The 18,270-nt window shown below is 42.8% G+C and overlaps 1 protein-coding gene across 3 annotated transcripts in view; it reads right to left on the reverse strand.

The window, feature by feature from the left end:
* Positions 1-18,270, reverse strand: part of NHEJ1 (non-homologous end joining factor 1) — a 76,168-nt gene that overhangs the window by 57,675 nt on the left and 223 nt on the right. The window contains exons 2-5 of one of the 3 annotated variants that reach the window (XM_006763355.2): positions 15,836-16,012; positions 15,275-15,487; positions 9,508-9,646; positions 8,853-8,911 (exon numbers count right to left, since the gene is read on the reverse strand). In XM_006763355.2, coding sequence (XP_006763418.1) covers positions 8,853-8,911; positions 9,508-9,646; positions 15,275-15,487; positions 15,836-16,012 — 588 coding nt within the window. Of the gene's footprint in view, positions 1-8,852; positions 8,912-9,507; positions 9,647-15,274; positions 15,488-15,835; positions 16,117-18,270 lie in introns of all 3 variants that reach the window. The other 2 variants (XM_006763356.2, XM_015563648.1) reach the window with 2 other exon arrangements.

Genomic DNA, 18,270 nt, shown 5'->3' on the forward strand with positions numbered 1-18,270 from the left:
TTTGGTTTTGAGGTTTCTTTTCAGGTAAGAGAATTTGGAACATGATAAAGTCCTTCACTATTGAGATTCCCAGAATCAGAAGCCTATCTTTTGGAAATGGGTCCTTTTACCCATTTGCATTTTCTATATTGACTTTCTTTTAGTTTTCCCTCCGATTTTAAATAAATTTCTTTTAAAAGTATAAGCCCTTATAAAGCTTTGTAAAAGGAAAATAAAGGGGCCTTTTCACATATTCTTGGGCCCAAAGAAAAGAAGTGGTGACCCCTAGCAGCAGGGCTCAGTGGTGACTACAGGAGTCACAGTGAGAAAAACCCCAAAGAGAAGGCAAAATTCAGAAGAAATATAGTTGAGAAACATGTGCAGCCATCCCTTCCTCCCTGGAGATTTTCATTCCAGAGCTCAAATACTGGTGGATTTGTGTTTTAAATAAGGAAAACCATTCCTTTATATGCCCAAGATTAGATTTAATTGAGCCCCACCCATGATTTTTCCCAGCCTGTCAATGGTACCACTATTCTTCAGATCACACAGGCATACCACTGACAGCCTAATCTTCCTGAAAGATTACTTTCATATGTCAATTCTTCAGGCAAAACTTTCAATGGCTTCCCGCTATCTACAACAGTAATTAATAACTGTGAGAAGGAAGTGCCCCCATCTCCCTCCTAGGAGATGTGCCTCTGTTTGAGAATCACTGCATGTAATGATAGATGTTAACTGGACTGAAATGGGCAAATAAACAAATTCCAGGCAGAAAAATAGCTAAAAAACATTTCCCTTCAGAATAAAGCACCCATCTTCCCGACCAGCATCTAAGGCCCTCCACAACCTGGCCTCTAATTATTATCTTGCTAACCTCATTTCCTACTAATCCTCACCCACTCTTGTTTTTATCATATATCCTTTGCCTATGTACTTTCCACCTAAATTACCTTCCAAATATTTCTCTAGAAAACTGAAAACAAATCATTACAGTCCAGTTCAAGAGCTGCCTTTTACAGGAAGCTTTTTTCAATCGCTCCACTACTGTGCCCCTACTATCACTCATTAAGCACAGTGAGCTCTCTGATGACAATATTATCAAACTTTATATGCTCACAGAACCCGGCATAGTACACATGCACTATACTGAATTCCAGAAGAATGAATTAACTGCAAGTGTCTCTGGATCAGAGAAGTGACACACACAATGGTAGGGAGAACATTCTGATGCCTCCTAGACTTATTCTTCTGTATGATGCCCATGAGTACACTGACAAACATGCTCTGAATCCTATGTCTTCCTCTACATATTGAACAACAGGTGCATGGCAGAGGAGCAGTGCTCCCAATTGTGGAAGTAGACCCCAGAGAGAGGAAAGACTGAGGAAAGAAGAAACTTAACTTGGCTCTATGACTAATGTTTTTTCCAGGATTTCATTAAGTTTTTATTCTTTTGGTTTTTGAGATATTTAATTTACCTGGGTCTAGAAAAGAGGTTCTAGGGTCTTTCCATGATAAGAGATTCAAGGTTTATGTTTCATCTCATTGTTGGGAACCCTCTCTCAATAAACTGTTTCAAAGAAACAAGGCAGGTAATAGAATGGCAATCTAACAGTGGTCCTCTCCTTAGTCTACCCATCTATTTACCATAGGACTGTCTGAGCCTCAGGCTACCAACAAGTGATCAGTTGATGGACTAGTCATAAGATAGGGACACTAAAAAGAAATGCGAAGATATGATTCCTTCATCCACTCAACAAATATTTCTTGAGTGCCCACTCTGCAGAGACACAGTTCTAGGGATCAGTGCACAAAACATACACCCTTCTCCCTGGTGAGCTTACACATTCTAGCGGGGAGGAGGAGACAGACCATACACAATAAGCAAGTAAGTGGATGTTATGGTAATATGTTGGAAAATAAGGGCTATGGAAAAAATAAAAAGTTGAGAATGGCCCTGGCTGGCTTGGCTCAGTGGATAGAGTGTTGGCCTGTGGACTGAAGAGTCCCAGGTTCGATTCCTGCCAAGGGCACATGCCTGGGTTGCGGGCTCGATCCCCGTAGGGGGTGTGCAGAAGGCAGCCTATCGATGATTCTCTCTCATCATTGATGTTTCTATCTCTTTTTCTCCCTTCCTCTCTGAGGTCAATAAAGAAATATTTTTTTTAAAAAAAAGTTGAGAATGGCAAAGTAAAATGGGAGTGCCAGTGCAGAGGGGCAGGCATGTGGCTCACAATTTTAAATAAAATAGTCAGTGTAAACTCCATTGAGAAGGTGATATTTGAACACAGACATTATTGTTGCCCATGTAGCTACATCCACAGATTTTTTTTAACACACCTCCCCTTAAGAATGGAACTTAATTACCCTCCCCTTGAATATGCCTGGATTGAGTGACTCATCCTATATAATAAAGAGCTAATATGCTAATTAGAACAGATGGCAGAACAACCTTCCCGAAAGACCTTCCAGAACGACCAGTGGGCGAGGGGCGGGGCCTTGGGGCTGCAGGGCCACAGGCAGCCGAAGCTGTGAGGGCTGAGCCCCTTGTACAAATTTCGTGCATCAGGCCTCTAGATTCTAATAAGAGAATACAGCAAGATAGTGATGGGATGTCACTTCTGAGATTGGGTTATAACATGACTACAGCTTCCAATGTGATCTTGATCTTGGTCTTAGTCTTGGTCTCTCAGGGATTGCTGGCTCTGGAGGAAGCCAGGGATGTTCGTGCGAGTTGCCCTATGGAGAGGCCATGTGGCAAGGAAATGGCACCTCCTGCCAACAGCCACGTGAGGGAGCTTGGAATTGAATTCTCCAGCCCATGAAAAATGCCTGCATTCCCATCCAAAATCTTGAGTGTAACTTCATGAGAGACGAGGAACTGGAATTGCCCAACTAAGCTGCTACCAGACTCCTGACCCTCACACACTGTATGAGATATTAAATGTTTGCTGTGTTAAGCCACTAGTTTTGGAACAATTTGTCATAGAACAATAGCTAATTAATACAGACATAAAGGAGTTGGCCACACAAATATCTGAAGAAAGAGCATCCCAGGCAGAGGGAACAAGCAGCATAAAGGTGTAAAGGCAGGTGTTAGAAAAACATAACGAGGCCAGTGTGGCTGCAGTATGTTAGTGAGGGAGAAAGTAGGAGGGGATGAGGTCAGAAAGGTAATGAGGTCCAGATCATGCAGGGTCTTGTAGGCCATCAGAAGGTCTTGGTTTTACCCTGTAAGCAGGAGAGGAGCATGATGTGATTTATGTTTTAATAAGATCATTTTGTTGGCCAGAAGCTGGGCAGGGGTAGCAGCAGGGATACCAGTAAGGAGGCTATTGCAAAAATGCAGGGAGAGGACGACAGTGGCTCAGACCAGAGTGGCAGAGGTAGGTACAGGTGGCTGTGAATAGCAGGATAGCATACCTATGCTTGGAATAAGGAGAGCAGGCTAAGGAAAGGAAAAATTATCATGGAAAACTCACAAAAGAGATGGTGCCTGAACAGAGTTGTGAAAGTTAAATAGGAGTTTGTCATGGGGACAAGAGCAAAGAGAATACAAAGCAAATGGCTCCAGAGATATATGGGCAGGAAGCTGTCAATACTTCAGAATAGTGAGACTGGGGATACTATGGGCACTGACTGAGGATCAGGCTGAAGAGGTCAGCAGGACCGAATCATGAATGAAGTTGTGTGACATGCAAGAAGTTTTGAACTTGATCCTATAGGCTATTGAGAACCACTACTGGACTTTCAGCAAGAGAGTGACATGATCAGGTTTTGTTTCAAGATCACTCTGACACAACTGCAAGTTCAACTGGAGAGGAGCAGTACTGACCGGGAGAAAAGTTAGGAGATTGTTGTATGGTCAAACCAAAAACGGAGCAGGGCATGGTGAATCTAAGGTCATGGGAGCTGGAATATAGAAAAACAGCAGATTCAAAAGAGAGCTGACAAGTTGGGCTTTGGAAGCAAGGACAAACAGAAAAGTACATAACTCCCACTTTTTCCAAGTTTCTAACTAGACAACTGAGTGGATAATGCTATAATTCCCCAAGATAAGGTATACAGGAAGAGAAACAGGTTTGAGGAAGTCTAGTATTAATTTGGACATGTTGCATGTGGGACATTCCGGTGGAAATGTCAAGCATGCAGAAAGAAATATGGCCTGAAACACAGTGGAGATAGAAACCTGGAGCTCAGTGGTGCACTATGAGAGTTAAGACTAGAATCTGGATGGCGTAACTCAGAAAGAGAGTGAAGAGTGAGAGGATCAAGGACACAATTCCAGGCAATACTAACATTTAAGGGGCAGGCAAAGAATGGCAAGCCAGTCCCCCAAAACCAAGTAGAAGCTGCCTGTGAATGAACCTAACAGGATAACAATTTTCAAGTTAAAAAACTCCCCATCTTCAGTGATATACTCTTCCTACGAGCAGCAATGAATAACTTCATTGCAATGAGCAACTTCATTGCTTGAAAGACCTACTCTAGATCAGGCTGCAACCAGACAGTGGATGAAGATAGTAACTAAAACTAGACAGGACATAAAGGCCATGGCTACATTTAGGATGCTGAGTCAAATCAATGTTAACTGCAGTTATATAACTAAAACTATATAGAAGTTGGTTAAAGTATTATACTGAACAGATTAAGTCTCGCAGAATGCAGCAACAGAAGTGATTGCTCTGCTGAATACTCTCCTCTGAAGAGAGAAAAGAGAATTGCAAAATGTCTATCTCTGTTAAGGCTCCCCTCCCTAAGAAAGCCGACTTCATGCAACTGCCCAGGTTTTGGTGTCAAGGGCTGATTCCTAGCCAGGGGTTGCCAGCTGCAGAGGGCGGGGCTCTATTTTGGGCTGCCTGTCCCTGAGCCTGGCCAAGTCTGGTTTGAGCAGCATGCAGCCCCAGTGACTCACACACCCATGCAAACCGCCTGTGGCTCAGTGGCCTGGCCTCGGAATGCCAGCCTTAGGCCAGCTCCCTCCTCACCCCATTACACTGGGATAAATAAATAAAGAGCCCCGCCAGCAGCCGCACAGCCTGATGGCAACCAGATGGAAAGAGAAAGGCATGGACAGGGCCAGGGGAAGGAACTCCCTCCAGTGGACTAGACTGAGAGTGGGCTGTGCCAGCCCAATCATTCTAAAGTTCCCCTTTAACATAGTTCCTACTGCCATGCAATAATAGTCCCCAATTCCTTGATTCATCTTCTACTGCTAAAGGTGACTTTATTTATTGATTGATTGATTGATTTCAGAGAGGAAGGGAGAAGGAGAGAAAGAAACATCAATGATAAGAGCGAATCATTGATAGGCTGCCTCCTACACGCCCCCTATTGGGGATCGAGCCCACAACCCAGGCCTGTGCGCTAGGCCGGAATTGAACCTGGGACCCTTCAGTCCACAGGCTGATGCTCTATCCACTGAGCCATGCCGGCTAGGGCTAAAGGTGACTTTCAATCCCTAGTCCTAGGAAATGCTCTATAAAGGGCTCTTGCCCTCTCTTAGAATCAAGCCAACAGCCTCTCCACCCAGGTGACTTGTATCAACATTGCCAGTATTTCCCCTCTAGTTAGGCCACCATCACCTGGCCCTCTTGGGCTCCCTGGAAATGAGAGATCAGAGGCTCTTGGGGGGAAAGGGGAAAAAAGGACTAAATATGGAGAAATAACCCCTGTTCAATCCTTAAATATTTTTCCTGGTCTTAGTATCCTAGAAACCTCTGTCCTACTGCCCCTTGCCCTATCTCTATGGCCTCTTATCCAGCAATAGTCCCAACAAGAACTAGGGAAAACAGACCCCACACACTGACCGTATGGCCCTCTGACATCAGTCCTGGCCCCCCTGCACCTTCATCCCGAGCTCTCTGTCCCTGGTTTGTTTATCTTCCTATGTTGCTTATTTTGATGGCACATCCTTTTAGCTCAGTCTTGAATGACCCCTTGACCCTTCTGTGTCCTGTTTGTAGGACCCCAGGCAAGCAGAGTAACTGAAAAGATGCAGCGGCCATCAGAGATTCTGCAGTCCCATTAGGAATCCTTTCAGTTCCAGCAGTGATGCAGGACATTCAGTGATCCCAGAGGTCACAAGAATTCCACATTATCCTAGCCCTTAACTCTCCTCTAATTGGTATGTACAACCAAAGTAGCAAAATAGGGGTAATCCTAGGCAATAAATGTAGGCGGTCCCAAACATACAGCTATAGTTTTATGTCCTTAGGCAAGGCACTTAACCTCTCAGAGGCTTGATTTCTTTTTCTTTTTTAAAAAATATATTTTTATTGATTTCAGAGAGGAAGAGAGAGGGGGAAAGATAGAAACATCAGTGATGAGAGCGAATCATTGATCGGTTGCCTCCTGCACATCCCCCGCTGGGGATCGAGCCCTCAACCCGGGCATGTGCCCTTGACCGGAATCAAACACAGGACCCTTCAGTCCGTAGGCTGATGCTCTATCCACTGTCAGAGGCTCAATTTCTTTATCTATGAAATGGAAAGCTACAGCTACCTGTCTCTCAGATCCTTTGCAGATATAATAAAATTCCACAAGTCTATGAGGTTTGGATGATATCCACCCAAAGCCTAAAGGACCAGTATTCTTGAAGTGGTTGGTTCAAAAACACTAAGATCCTTCCTGGATTAGCACCTGGATTCTATATGCTTTCTTTTGTGGTTTGTGTGCGTGTGTGCATGTGCATGGGCGCGCGCTTGTGTGTGTGTGTGTGTGTGTGTGTGTGTGTTATTCTCACTTGAGGATATGTGTGGAGGGTTTTATTTGTTTTGTTTTTTCAAATGATTTTGAGAGAGAGAGAGAGAGACTTTAATCAGTTGCCTCCCATATGTGCTCTGACCAGGGATCAAAGCTGAAACCTAGGTATGTGCCCTGACTGGCAATCGAACCCACAACCTTTTGGTGATGGGATGACACTCTAACTAACCAACTGAGTCTCCCGGCCAGGACTCTATATGCTTTCACATTCAGGTCTGTAGGTTTCTACCCACCCTAACAGCATGGAAGAGATGAGCCTCCAATTTTTCCAATGTACCTCAGTAGCAGGGATGAAGTATTCTCTTTAAAAGGAGAGTCCTAACCCTAGCTGGTTTGGCTCAGTGGATACAGTGTTGGCCTGTGGACTGAAGGGTCCCAGGTTTAATTCGGGTCATGGGCACATGCCCAGGTTGCAGACTCGATCCCCAATAGGGGACATGCAGGAGGCAGCCGATCAAGGATTCTCTCTCATCATTGATGTTTCTATCTTTCTCTCCCTCTCTGAAATCAATAAAAATATATTTAAATAAATAAATAAAAGGAGAGTCCTGAAAGGTCCCCCAAAGAGGCTGAAGCTGACACTTAAAAAATTAATAGAAGTTTACAAGGTAGCTAAGTCCAGGGCATTGGGCATTCAGACAAAGGGAACAATGTGTACAAGGATATAAAGTTAGAGAAAAAGCACCTTTGGTGATTGAAAGTTATTCTATATGGCTGAAGCGTAAAGTACATAAAGAAAAATGTCAAGAAACCAAGCTGGACAGTGTTGTAGGCACTAGATCAGGAAGGGATCCCTCTGCTGAGCTAAGAGTAAGCTTTGCATTGTTTAACTAAGGGGCTGATGTACAAACCATGTTATCTCCAGCCTATGTTAACCTTATCCCCAAACTTATAGACAAGGGAAGCTAACTGACAGAAAATGGGCCTAGGAAATCTCTCTCTACTATAAGTCTAGGTTTAATGGTCTCTCTTTCCCCATAACGACTTGAAACCTTTTCTACTTCAGGACTTAACAATATATGCTTTCCTTCTCCAGAGTTACAATTGCTTCAATACATGGACTTAGCACTCCACTCGCATTTTTTTGTCCTTAGTTTAAGACCCCAAGCATTATGGAGTCATTGCTCAGTCAATACACAGAGACAGAACAGAAAGTCCCACCTTAAGAACACCTGCTTTATGCTTAGCTCTGTGAAAAGCACTAATTTGCAGTTCAAAAGACGTTTGAGTGACAGCCCCTACCCACAAGGAGTTTACAAATTCACTTAGAAGACAAGATAGAAATATGAATAAATTACATATAACATAGTATTATAATAGCATTATTTACTTACATAAGAAAGTACCAACTTCAGTAACATATACAATTAGAAAACAAGGCAATAATACTGAAGTACTAACTGTGCAACCAACAAGTCCCAAAAGAGTTAGAGAAAGAGAAGATCAATATTGACTGGGATTATCAAAGGTCACTATTAATAATACTCCCCCTGTTTGGCATTTAACAGATGTTTCTTTTGGCCAAGCTCAATCCTTAGAAGGGAAACCTAGGCAGGAGCTTCTGACAGGCCACAATTATCTACTCCCCATTCATTCCTTTGCCAGTCCCCTTGTATAAACACTGTGATTTTCCACAGCCTACTGTGCCCACAAGACAGTCCCCAAATGGTAGCCCTGTGCTTTCCACCTTCCTCTACTGCGAGATGTTAAAGGGGCCTCGACAAGTAATAGTAACTACCCCTCCCCCCCTACCGATCCACAGTCCAGACTTGCGATCAGATCTCAACAAGCAAAGATTTAGCAACTGAGCAACCAAGCTTTCCAAGGTTAGAAAATTCCAAATGAAATACCTAGGTACTTTAACAGAGATGTTTTATGAATGTTAATCAGCCCACTTTGCCTTTTACATTCTTACCTCTTCTTTCCCCCATCTTTCCCATGTACATCTCAAGCTTTATCAGACTTTCTATAGGCAACTTTTTCAGAGAATGGGCTTTCCAACCATGCAAGCAACCTAACACTCAAACGCAAGTCACCACTTGGGCACCTGGAAAAAGGAAGTAAAGCCAAGTTGCACAGGACAAAGGAAGTAACAAATACTCTACCTCTACCATAAATTGTTCCAAGAAAGAATTTTCTTCAAATGGTTCTGTCTTCAACCGGTCTGTAATAAGAAGAAATATAGAAAAGAAATGTGAGTCTTAGGACAAGCTTCCTACCTGTGAGATGGAAAGGAAACAGAGCCCAAAACTTCTTCTTGGGAAAGAGCACAAAGATGCGATACCCAGACTCACCTAGTCCAGTGGGAGAAGGGATGAGAGTGTGTGGGCAAACAGGAGGAGGAGAGGGTGATTAGCAACAAACAATAGATTCGGTGGCAGCATGTGCTCCTGAAGTTTTTCCCAACATAAAGACAAAGGTCAAATTGAATTTTTACTCTGAAGTTGGAGCTATGCAACTTCCTAAAGTCCCAAGTTCATGTTGCCCTCGTACAATTTTGTATAGCTGCTGGCCCCTATCCAAAGTCTTTCCTTGCCACTGTCTAGGGCATGTCTGGACTCAGTCACAGCTTCTATTGGCCAGTTGGATGCCAGCCAGGTGTTCCAGGCAGAGAGAGGTGTCACCAAGCATCAAGTCTCCAGTTTTGGTCAGAACCTCGGGGGAGCCCTCTCTAATGCAAATAAAGTCTCCCCCTTTTCAGAGGCACCTTTGATTATCTGTACCATTTCCCACTCAATATCTCAAAGAATGTCCTCTCACCTCGGCTCAATGTAGCCCCGCTCTCCTGGTAATCCTGGATCTCTAGATCTTTCATACAAAGCAATGCTGCCAGCTCCTTCACTTGGCACTGCAATGCCAGAGTCATACCCATCAGAGGACGAATCAAATGTTGGGAGACCTTTCATGGAAGAGATAGCAATTAGCTAATAGATACTTATAAAATACTTCCTAATACTGCATTAGGAATTAGAAAAAAATACTGAAGAATAAATGTTTTCACAGGAACTTATAGGGTCATAGGCAAGCAATCCATTTACATGAATATAAACACAAACATAATAATTAAGTAAGTATATTAAAGAAGTTCAAGGATTTTCTTTGAGTCACAGACAAAAAGATGGGAAGAATAAAGAATACTCATGGCCTGGCTGGTGTTGCTCAGTGGTTGAGCATCGACCCATGAACCAAGGGGTCCCTGGTTCGATTCCCCATCAGGGCACGTGACTGGGTTGCGGGCTCAATCCCCAGTAGGGAGGCAGCTAACTGATGTTTCTTTCTATATATCCCTCTCTCTACCTCTCTCTCTAAAAATCTACAAAAACATTTTTTTAAAAGAATACTCATGAATAGCTACCTAGAAAGTGTGATTTCAAGAGAAGAATGTGGTACAGCTGATAAGAGGAAAGTGCTAACTCAATTTTTAGCAGAGACTGAGGCACAAAAGCAGAAGAGCCAACTAACCTTCAAGAAATTGCCCTGACCAGTTTGGCTCGGTGGATAGAGCGTCGGCCTGCGGACTCAGGGGTCCCGGGGTCAATTCCGGTCAAGGGCATATACCTTGGTTGTGGGCACATACCCAGTGGGGAGTGTGCGGGAGGCAGCTGATCGATGTTTCTCTCTCATCGATGTTTCTAACTCTCTATCCCTCTCCCTTCCTCTCTGTAAAAAATCAATAAAATATATTTTTAAAAAAAAGAAATTAATTGTGGCTACAACAGAGTATGCTAGCTGGAGTATAAAAGGAGACAAAAATCACAGAAAGTAGAGAGACTTCAAAGTCTAATTTGATCCATACACTAGTGAAGAGCCATTTCAGGGCTGATGATAGCCCAGAATGAGTCCAGAGTTTCAATCTGTTTCCACCTATGCCACAAAGTCTAAGGCCATTGTTGTAATAGAAGCAAGACAGTCACTAAGAGACCAGCCTCAGAGGAAATAAACCACCAACACACCTTGGTCTTAATAAGAGGTAAGAAGGTCACAAGCATAGCCATACTGCAGCGCAGCTAGGATGATGTTCTCATGTGATAATGTACAGCAATACAAAATTATCATTTAATTCGCCTATGCAAAGTGTCCATTAGCCTTTGAAAGATGAAAGCCTTAGCCAAAGAAAATAACTAAAATCAATAATCTATTTGTGGCTCGAGGATGTTATCAGAGTTTCTTTCCCTTCCCCCAAGGAGATGAGCTGAAGGAGGCACTAAGAAATGCCCTAGACCAGAGGTCAGCAAACATTTTCTGTAAGGGCCAGAGAGTCAATATTTTTGGTTCTGCGGCCCATAAGTCCCTGTCGCAATATTCAACTCTGCTTTGGTAGCATGAAAGGAGCCACAGACAACATGTAATAAATGAGGGTGGCTGGGTTCCAACAAAATTTTACAAAAATAGGCAGCAAGCCAGAGTTGGCCTGCTGGCCATAGTGTACCAACCCCAGTCCTCAATCTAAAACAGAGAACTTTTAAGCAAGATACCCTACACAGGCTTGAGTGAGGAGACAGTCCGGGAGTGTCCTATAAGATGTGCAAGCCATGCCCTAGCTGGTTTGGCTCAGTGGATAGAGCGTCAGCCTGCAGACTGAAGGATCCCAGGTTCAATTCCGGTCAAGGCACATGCCTGGGTTGTGGTCTCAATCCCTAGTAGAGGGTGTGCAGGAGGCAGCTGATCAATGATTCTCTCTCATCATTAATGTTTCGATCTCTCTCTCCCTCTCCTTTCCTCTGTGAAATCAATAAAAATATATTTAAAAAATTAAAATGTGCAAGCCAAACTTATTCAGTCAGGATGAGAAGTCTGAACTCTGCAGATTTTTGTGTTTTTGTCTTCCATTAATTTTCTAGTAAAAATTCCTACTAAAAACTCCAATTGTATTGTGGCTCAACTGGAGAGAAAAGGACTTTTTCCACATTTCTATCATTGGGGGCGGAGGGGAGGTGGGGGATGTTAGGTGTTAGGGGTTAGTGCCAGCAGCTTTTGTACCAGCATCGTGACCCAAGAAATGCTGGGGCACTGGCACTAAGTGGAAGGCCAGAAATCGAGTCCAGTTATAGATACTAGTCACTTCTTTCCATCACTCAGTACATCCCAACTGGTGCTGCCTGCCAGCTCAGATCCTTGGTGTAAACTTAAGCTTCTAGGAAGTACTGTTCAGAATGTGGCAGTTATGCTTTGGGAAAATTTATCTGCACTAGACCCAACCTTCTCTCCTAGGAATTGTTTTTGGTAACTTTGGTTCTGTTCAAGATAGATCAGGAAGAAAAACAGGTGAACAGTTGTATGAAAGCAAGTCAATATTTGGTGGGTTGAACTGACTGCACTTGCTACCCAGCCAGTGTGCCTCAGCAGTTGAGCGTCAATCCATGAACCAAGAGGTCAGGGCACATGCCTGGTTGCTGGCTCGATCCCCAGTCAGGGGCGTGCAGGAGGCAGCAGATCAATGTTTCTCATCAATGTTTCCATCTCTCTAAAAATCAACAAAAATATATTTAATAGAAAGTAATTGCACAAGCAGCATCACCAGCCATTTGGTGACAGCCTTCAAATAACAGAAACTCCTAAAGTTAATTAACCAGCCTCCTTCCACCTTAATAGCCATTTCTTTAAGTATTAATAAGGATAACAACATGAAACATGATGAGAAACAGGTTTTAATAATATCCATGTCTTGCCGAAACCGGTTTGGCTCAGTGGATAGAGCGTCGGTCTGCGGACTGAAAGGTCCCAGGTTCGATTCCGGTCAAGGGCATGTCCCTGGGTTGCGGGCACATCCCCAGTGGGAGATGTGCAGGAGGCAGCTGATCGATGTTTCTCTCTCATCAATGTTTCTAACTCTCTATCTCTCTCCCTTCCTTTCTGTAAAAAAAAAATCAATAAAATATATTTTAAAAAAAATCCATGTCTAATTAAACATGGTAATGCTGTACCAGGCAACTAAAATGATCTATTGGACTCCAGGGTCTATATAGCAAAGGGGGGAGGGGGGCAGCTTTTTATCAGTAAATATTTTAACTTCTAAAATATTTCATAGGCTTGAGTTACATCACTCTGAATCATTGGGGTATAACTCACTTCAAAGTTAGATGAACACTAACTTAGATCAGTTAATCAGAACAAGGCATTGCGGCTGAAGGAATGGATTTCAAAGCAAATCCACAGACACTACAAGGAAAAATCTTGAAATGCTTTTGGAGGGCAGGGGCACACCCACCCCACCCCCTTCATTTACAGACAGCAATACAGGAAGAGATGCAGTTCAACAAGTGAGTGCAACAAATACCTACTCTGTGCCCAATATGTGCTCTGACCCCACAAGGCCTATGCCCTCAAAGGGCGCAAGAGTTAAGGAGGTCAGGAAGTGTGTGGATACAGAAGCAGGAGTTGGCAATCTTCTCCAGAGGGAAAGCTGTTTATAATTTCCCACAGTGTCTTCAGATTTCTCATAGAAATGTTCACAGGTCATAGGCAGGAGAGCAGAATGGCAGTTATCCATCTCAAGATGAATCGTATCAGGTTTGGATATAGTGAAAAGGGTTACAGACTTGGAATTAGGAGACCTCGGTTCTAGTTCTGGCTCTGGGATTACCTAGATGTAAAAATGGCTTAACCCCAAGTACTCTCATGGTCTCAATCCTTTCTAAAAAAGAAAAATTATGAAGTTGGAGTGTTTGCCCTCACGGGTCCACTATAATGCTAAGGATAAGTAATATTCCATATGTCCTCTCATTTAATCCTCATAACTCCATAGTCAGGTTGTGATTGGTATCTCCACTCTACAAATACATAAACCAAGACTCATAAAAATTCAGTAACTTATCCTAGATCATGTAAGTAATGAAAGTGGTAGAGCTGCGTTACAAATCCAGGTCTGCTGGTTCCAAACCTGAGGTCTTTGCTCTTTCTAACACACACACACACCAAAAAAAAAAAAAAAAAACCTTTGCATGTGAGTCCTAGGAATTATAAAATGGCCAAAGAGGTGACAAATTTGAAAGTCAAAATATGGAATACCAAGAATTACATTAGAAAAATACCTATAAACAACAAAAAGAATTACATTAAATACTAGAAAGAATACAGAGTGGAAAGGAGGAGAAGATAAGAGAAGTTGGCCAGAAGTGGAAATGGGCTCAGAGTTGGAAAACAGAGACCTGAAACTTTATATATTCCATAATATTCTGCAGAGACCTAAGATCTATTAAATTATTAATGTGAATACACTATGTTGTAGAGAGGAAACAGGTACTCTCCTACTTTCCTGCCCCCAGGCCTATAATACCCTGCCTGACTAAATGTATTGTGATGAGTGATTTCTAAGTTCTACACAATTAAGTGAAAAAAGCAAGGTACTGAACCATATAAATAGCATGCTGTCATTTGTGAAAACACATACATATACCCAGATAATATTTGATTGTGTGTACATATACATACATACATGTACCTATATAGAGCTTTCTTTAAGAATTCACAAGAGCCCTAGCTGGTTTGGCTCAGTGGACAGAGCGTCGGCCTGTGGACTGAAGGGTCCCAGGTTCAATTCCGGCCGGGGCACATGCCCAGGTTGTGGGCTTGATCCCCAGTGGGGGGTGTGCATGAGGCAGCCAATCAATGATTCTCTCATCATATTTCTACCTCTCCCTCTCCCTTCCTCTCTGAAATCAATAAAGATATATATTTTTTTTTAAGAATTCACAAGCTGATATCAGTAGTTTCTTTAGAGAAGGAAAATGAGAGACTGGGAAAGGGCGTAGAAAGAAAACCTATTTTTTTCCCACTGTATACGTTTAAATGTCTGAAATGTTTGTCTTTTCATGAATTACTCATTCAAAAAAATTTAAAAGCTATCACAAGGATGAGTAACAAACAAAAATTATGACTGTGTGACCTCACAGACACACACATGAACTTGAAATAGTATCCACCTACGTCCTTGCCAGTGTCCACTGGCTCTAACTTTTTCCCTATAAAGCTTCCTCAGGTCCTGGGATTTCCCTGGGATGGCATTCTTCTTCTTGCAAAAATAATTATTTTATTTTACATTAAAACATAATCACTAATCAACTGTTCAATACTCACTCCTCCCACAGCCAACCAAAACTCATCTCACTCTGAAAACTGTTGCCTCTTAATGAAGCTCCCCAATTAGAGGAGCCGGCCTAGAATAGTTTTTTCTTTACATTTTTTCAATTGTAATATCAGTATTCTTTTGAAAGAAAAAACTGTTAGAGTTCATCAGCCTCCAAGGAAAACTGCCTCCCCAATCTCACTATTCTGAGTTTCTAGGGCTGTGTAGTGCAAAATGAGATTAACTATCATTTGGGCTTCTCAAATGTTTTGGTCCCAGAACAAGCATTATTGAGGGAACAGTGCCCCCTGGTGGTACTTAGAAAAAGTTACAGGAGTTTTAAACAAAATAGGTAATTCTGCATATAAAACAGGATGAAAAATGTCACAAGAAATTCAATTAAAATCATTCAAAAAAGCAGCTAGCAGTCCCCTCTCCTACCCATATTTGAATTTCACTTACCAAGGAAGGGCTAGCCAGGATGCAGTGGAAAGTCCAACAGAAGGGGAGACCAGAGAGCTCACTCCGCACCTGTAGTATCAGTGCCTGCGCCACACGTTCACAGGAGAAGGTAGCTTTCCCAGGGCAAACAATGTCCTTCAACAGTGGGCGAAGCAGCTCATCCAAATGACAGAGAAAAGCCTCAGGGGGGGCAGTCAGGCGCTTGTTCAGCTCCTAAAAAGGTAGCGGGAGTTGTACAGGGTGAGGGTGCTAAGAGGAAACTGACTCCTTCCTAAGTAACTGCAAAGGAAAACTCTAGTTAACATGAGAAGAGAGACCAACTGGCCTACTTCACAATTCTGCCTTGCACTGTATGCGGAACATAAACTAATACAGAGACCATGTGGGAAGATCCCAGGGCTACCGGTAGAAGTGCAGGATATTAATTGGAATTATCTCAGCCTGACTCAACCTTCCTTGACAACTGAAAGTCTAGCAAGCTGGTTGATGTTCATGTCCCCTGGCCATCAGTAGGAAATCAATTATACCCATTACCACAGCAGTTCTTCTCTTCACACTTACCTTGGCTCGCTGGCTGACCACACTGGCATCCACCTGTTCATGCCACACCTCTTGAAGATCTGAAACCAGCAAGGCATAGCCCTGCTTGGTGATATAAGCCTTAGCCAAGAGGGAGTTTTCGGCAAGCTGTAGCCAGGCCCATGGCTGCATCAATAGGCCTTGCTCCAGTTCTTCCATCTGCAGGAAAGTCTGAATTAGCAGTGTCCCAGGGTATTACAGGCCTGGGGGCAGGGAAGACCAGCAGACAGTTCACTATCAAATAAGTCTCATGGAATTCCTCCCTAATAAAACAGAAAACATGGGTTTATATTCTACCCCACTCATCACCCCCCATCTCCCCAACCTCAGTATATAACCAACTGAGCACCAATCTTAGTAACTCTTTGCCACTAAAAATCTATTTAGAATTTTGAGGAATTTTTTTTCCATATTAAGTTCCTAGAGGGTATAAAATATCTCTTTCTACTATAGTGTTTAAGCCTCAGCATATTGGTATTAGTATTTTTGATTTCTAATAATATAACTTAATGTGGAAACCTAAACCATTCTTGTTGCATATTTATCACATTCCTAAGAAATATGTCAATGTTATCTTTTCCCAGAAATTCTAGGAGAAGGAATAGTTCTTGTCTCAGAAAACATCATAAATCATAAGTGTCATCAGAGAAAATTCAAATTATTTGATCATTATCTAAAAACAAAACTCTGGAAGTTCTCAGAATATATATATTTTTATTTTCACTGAACAAAATACATATTCTAAAAATATATAATATAATGACAAATATAATAAATGATTACATATATAATATAAATATATATTCCCTAAGACAGATTCTTAATCTAGAATCTATGTATATGAGTCCTCTGAAATTGCATGCAAAATTTGTGCATGCATGCATATATTCATTTGGGGAGAAGAAGTCCACGGCTATGGACAAATTCTCAAAGGGATCAATGACACACAAATAAGAAGCTAATAAACACTGGGTCCAGAGCAAACAGGAAAGCCCAAATCCCAATTCAAGAAGAACCTAAAAGACTAAGAAGTCATGAATACAAGGCAGAGTACATCACCGAGGTAGAGATGATGAACGCCCACTTCACTCATCCCCCAAATCCCCACCCTAGGGCACTGCCATTGATGATACCCTGCCCTACTGCACATCCTAGAACTACTGGAAAGCAACTTTTCTACTTCAACAACTCAATCTGTAGCCTTAACCTAGTAGATATAGTAGATATTCAGCACCTGTGGCTACTTGACAAGAAGTTTTCTTTTTCTTGTGGGTTAAAAAAGGGGGGGGGAGTGTTATAATGTCCTTTATTATTTCAGCATATAAATACAAAGTGAAGGGGGGGGGGGCATCTCAGAATACAAAGAAAATTCCTTGGGTTTCATTAACAAAGTTAACTTGGTTTGTTCCAGGCATTTCCATCTCAGTCTAAGCCTTTATTCTTCCAACCATAACCTAGTTTTTTAAACACAGCTCTGTAACATAATTTAATCTGTACAGTGGGTAGACAAGTGAAATATTGTGACTTTCATTTGCAGCAGCCTCAAAATTTTTTTGTTGAATGGTACATCAGTCACATTTCCTACCGTGATTAAGCTAATCCTCACCGCACCAGAACTCATTGGCAAAGGTTGCAGACACAGTGAAGTCGCCAAACCCTTCTCTCCCTTAGTGGCACTACCTCGAGTGTACTGTCTGATTCACCAAAATTGGGTTATCCTGGCCGGTCACTTCAGAAAGCCTGGAAGCTCAGGAACATCAAACTGTAGGGATGTGGGGGGTTTGTGTCATTGTTTTTTTGTTTTCGAGGTAGGGGGGAGTTTAAAGTGTGGCCAGGGTCAACATGCCACATAAAAAGGTCAGATATTTAGCGCCACCCACGTCCTGTTGAGTCTAAGGCTCTCTATCCCACCTTTTTCTTTTATTCTTCAAGATCCCCTTTACCCTCACGTTAACCATACTTTCCCGTTTATTATTTTTTAATATATTTTATTGATTTCAAAGAGGAAGGGGGAGGGAGAGATAAACATCAATGATAAAGAATCATTAATCAACTATCTCCTGTACGCCCCCCAACTGGAGATCCAGTAGCAACCCGGGCATGTTCCCTGATCAGAATCCAACGTGACCTCTTGGTTCATAGGTCCAAGCTCAACCACTGAGCCATCCGGCAAACCCGTTTATTATTCTTGAAGGAAGTGGGGGCACGCCCAGGGCCAACAGCAAGGTGAGGTCACCGGGGAACGCGGGTCTGCGCCAAGCCCCGCCCCTCGGCCTGCAGTTCGGCGCAGTTCCCCCGCCAACCAGCAGATGGCAGCGAGGCCCCGGCGACCCTTGGGCTGGGGGCCACGCCCCGCCCCCGTGGGAGGGACGAACTCTCGCTCGGATGACTACAGCCCCAGCCCAGGAGGCGCGCCC

Source organism: Myotis davidii, unplaced genomic scaffold, assembly GCF_000327345.1.
Source record: "Myotis davidii unplaced genomic scaffold, ASM32734v1 scaffold575, whole genome shotgun sequence".
Taxonomy (NCBI): domain Eukaryota; kingdom Metazoa; phylum Chordata; class Mammalia; order Chiroptera; family Vespertilionidae; genus Myotis; species Myotis davidii.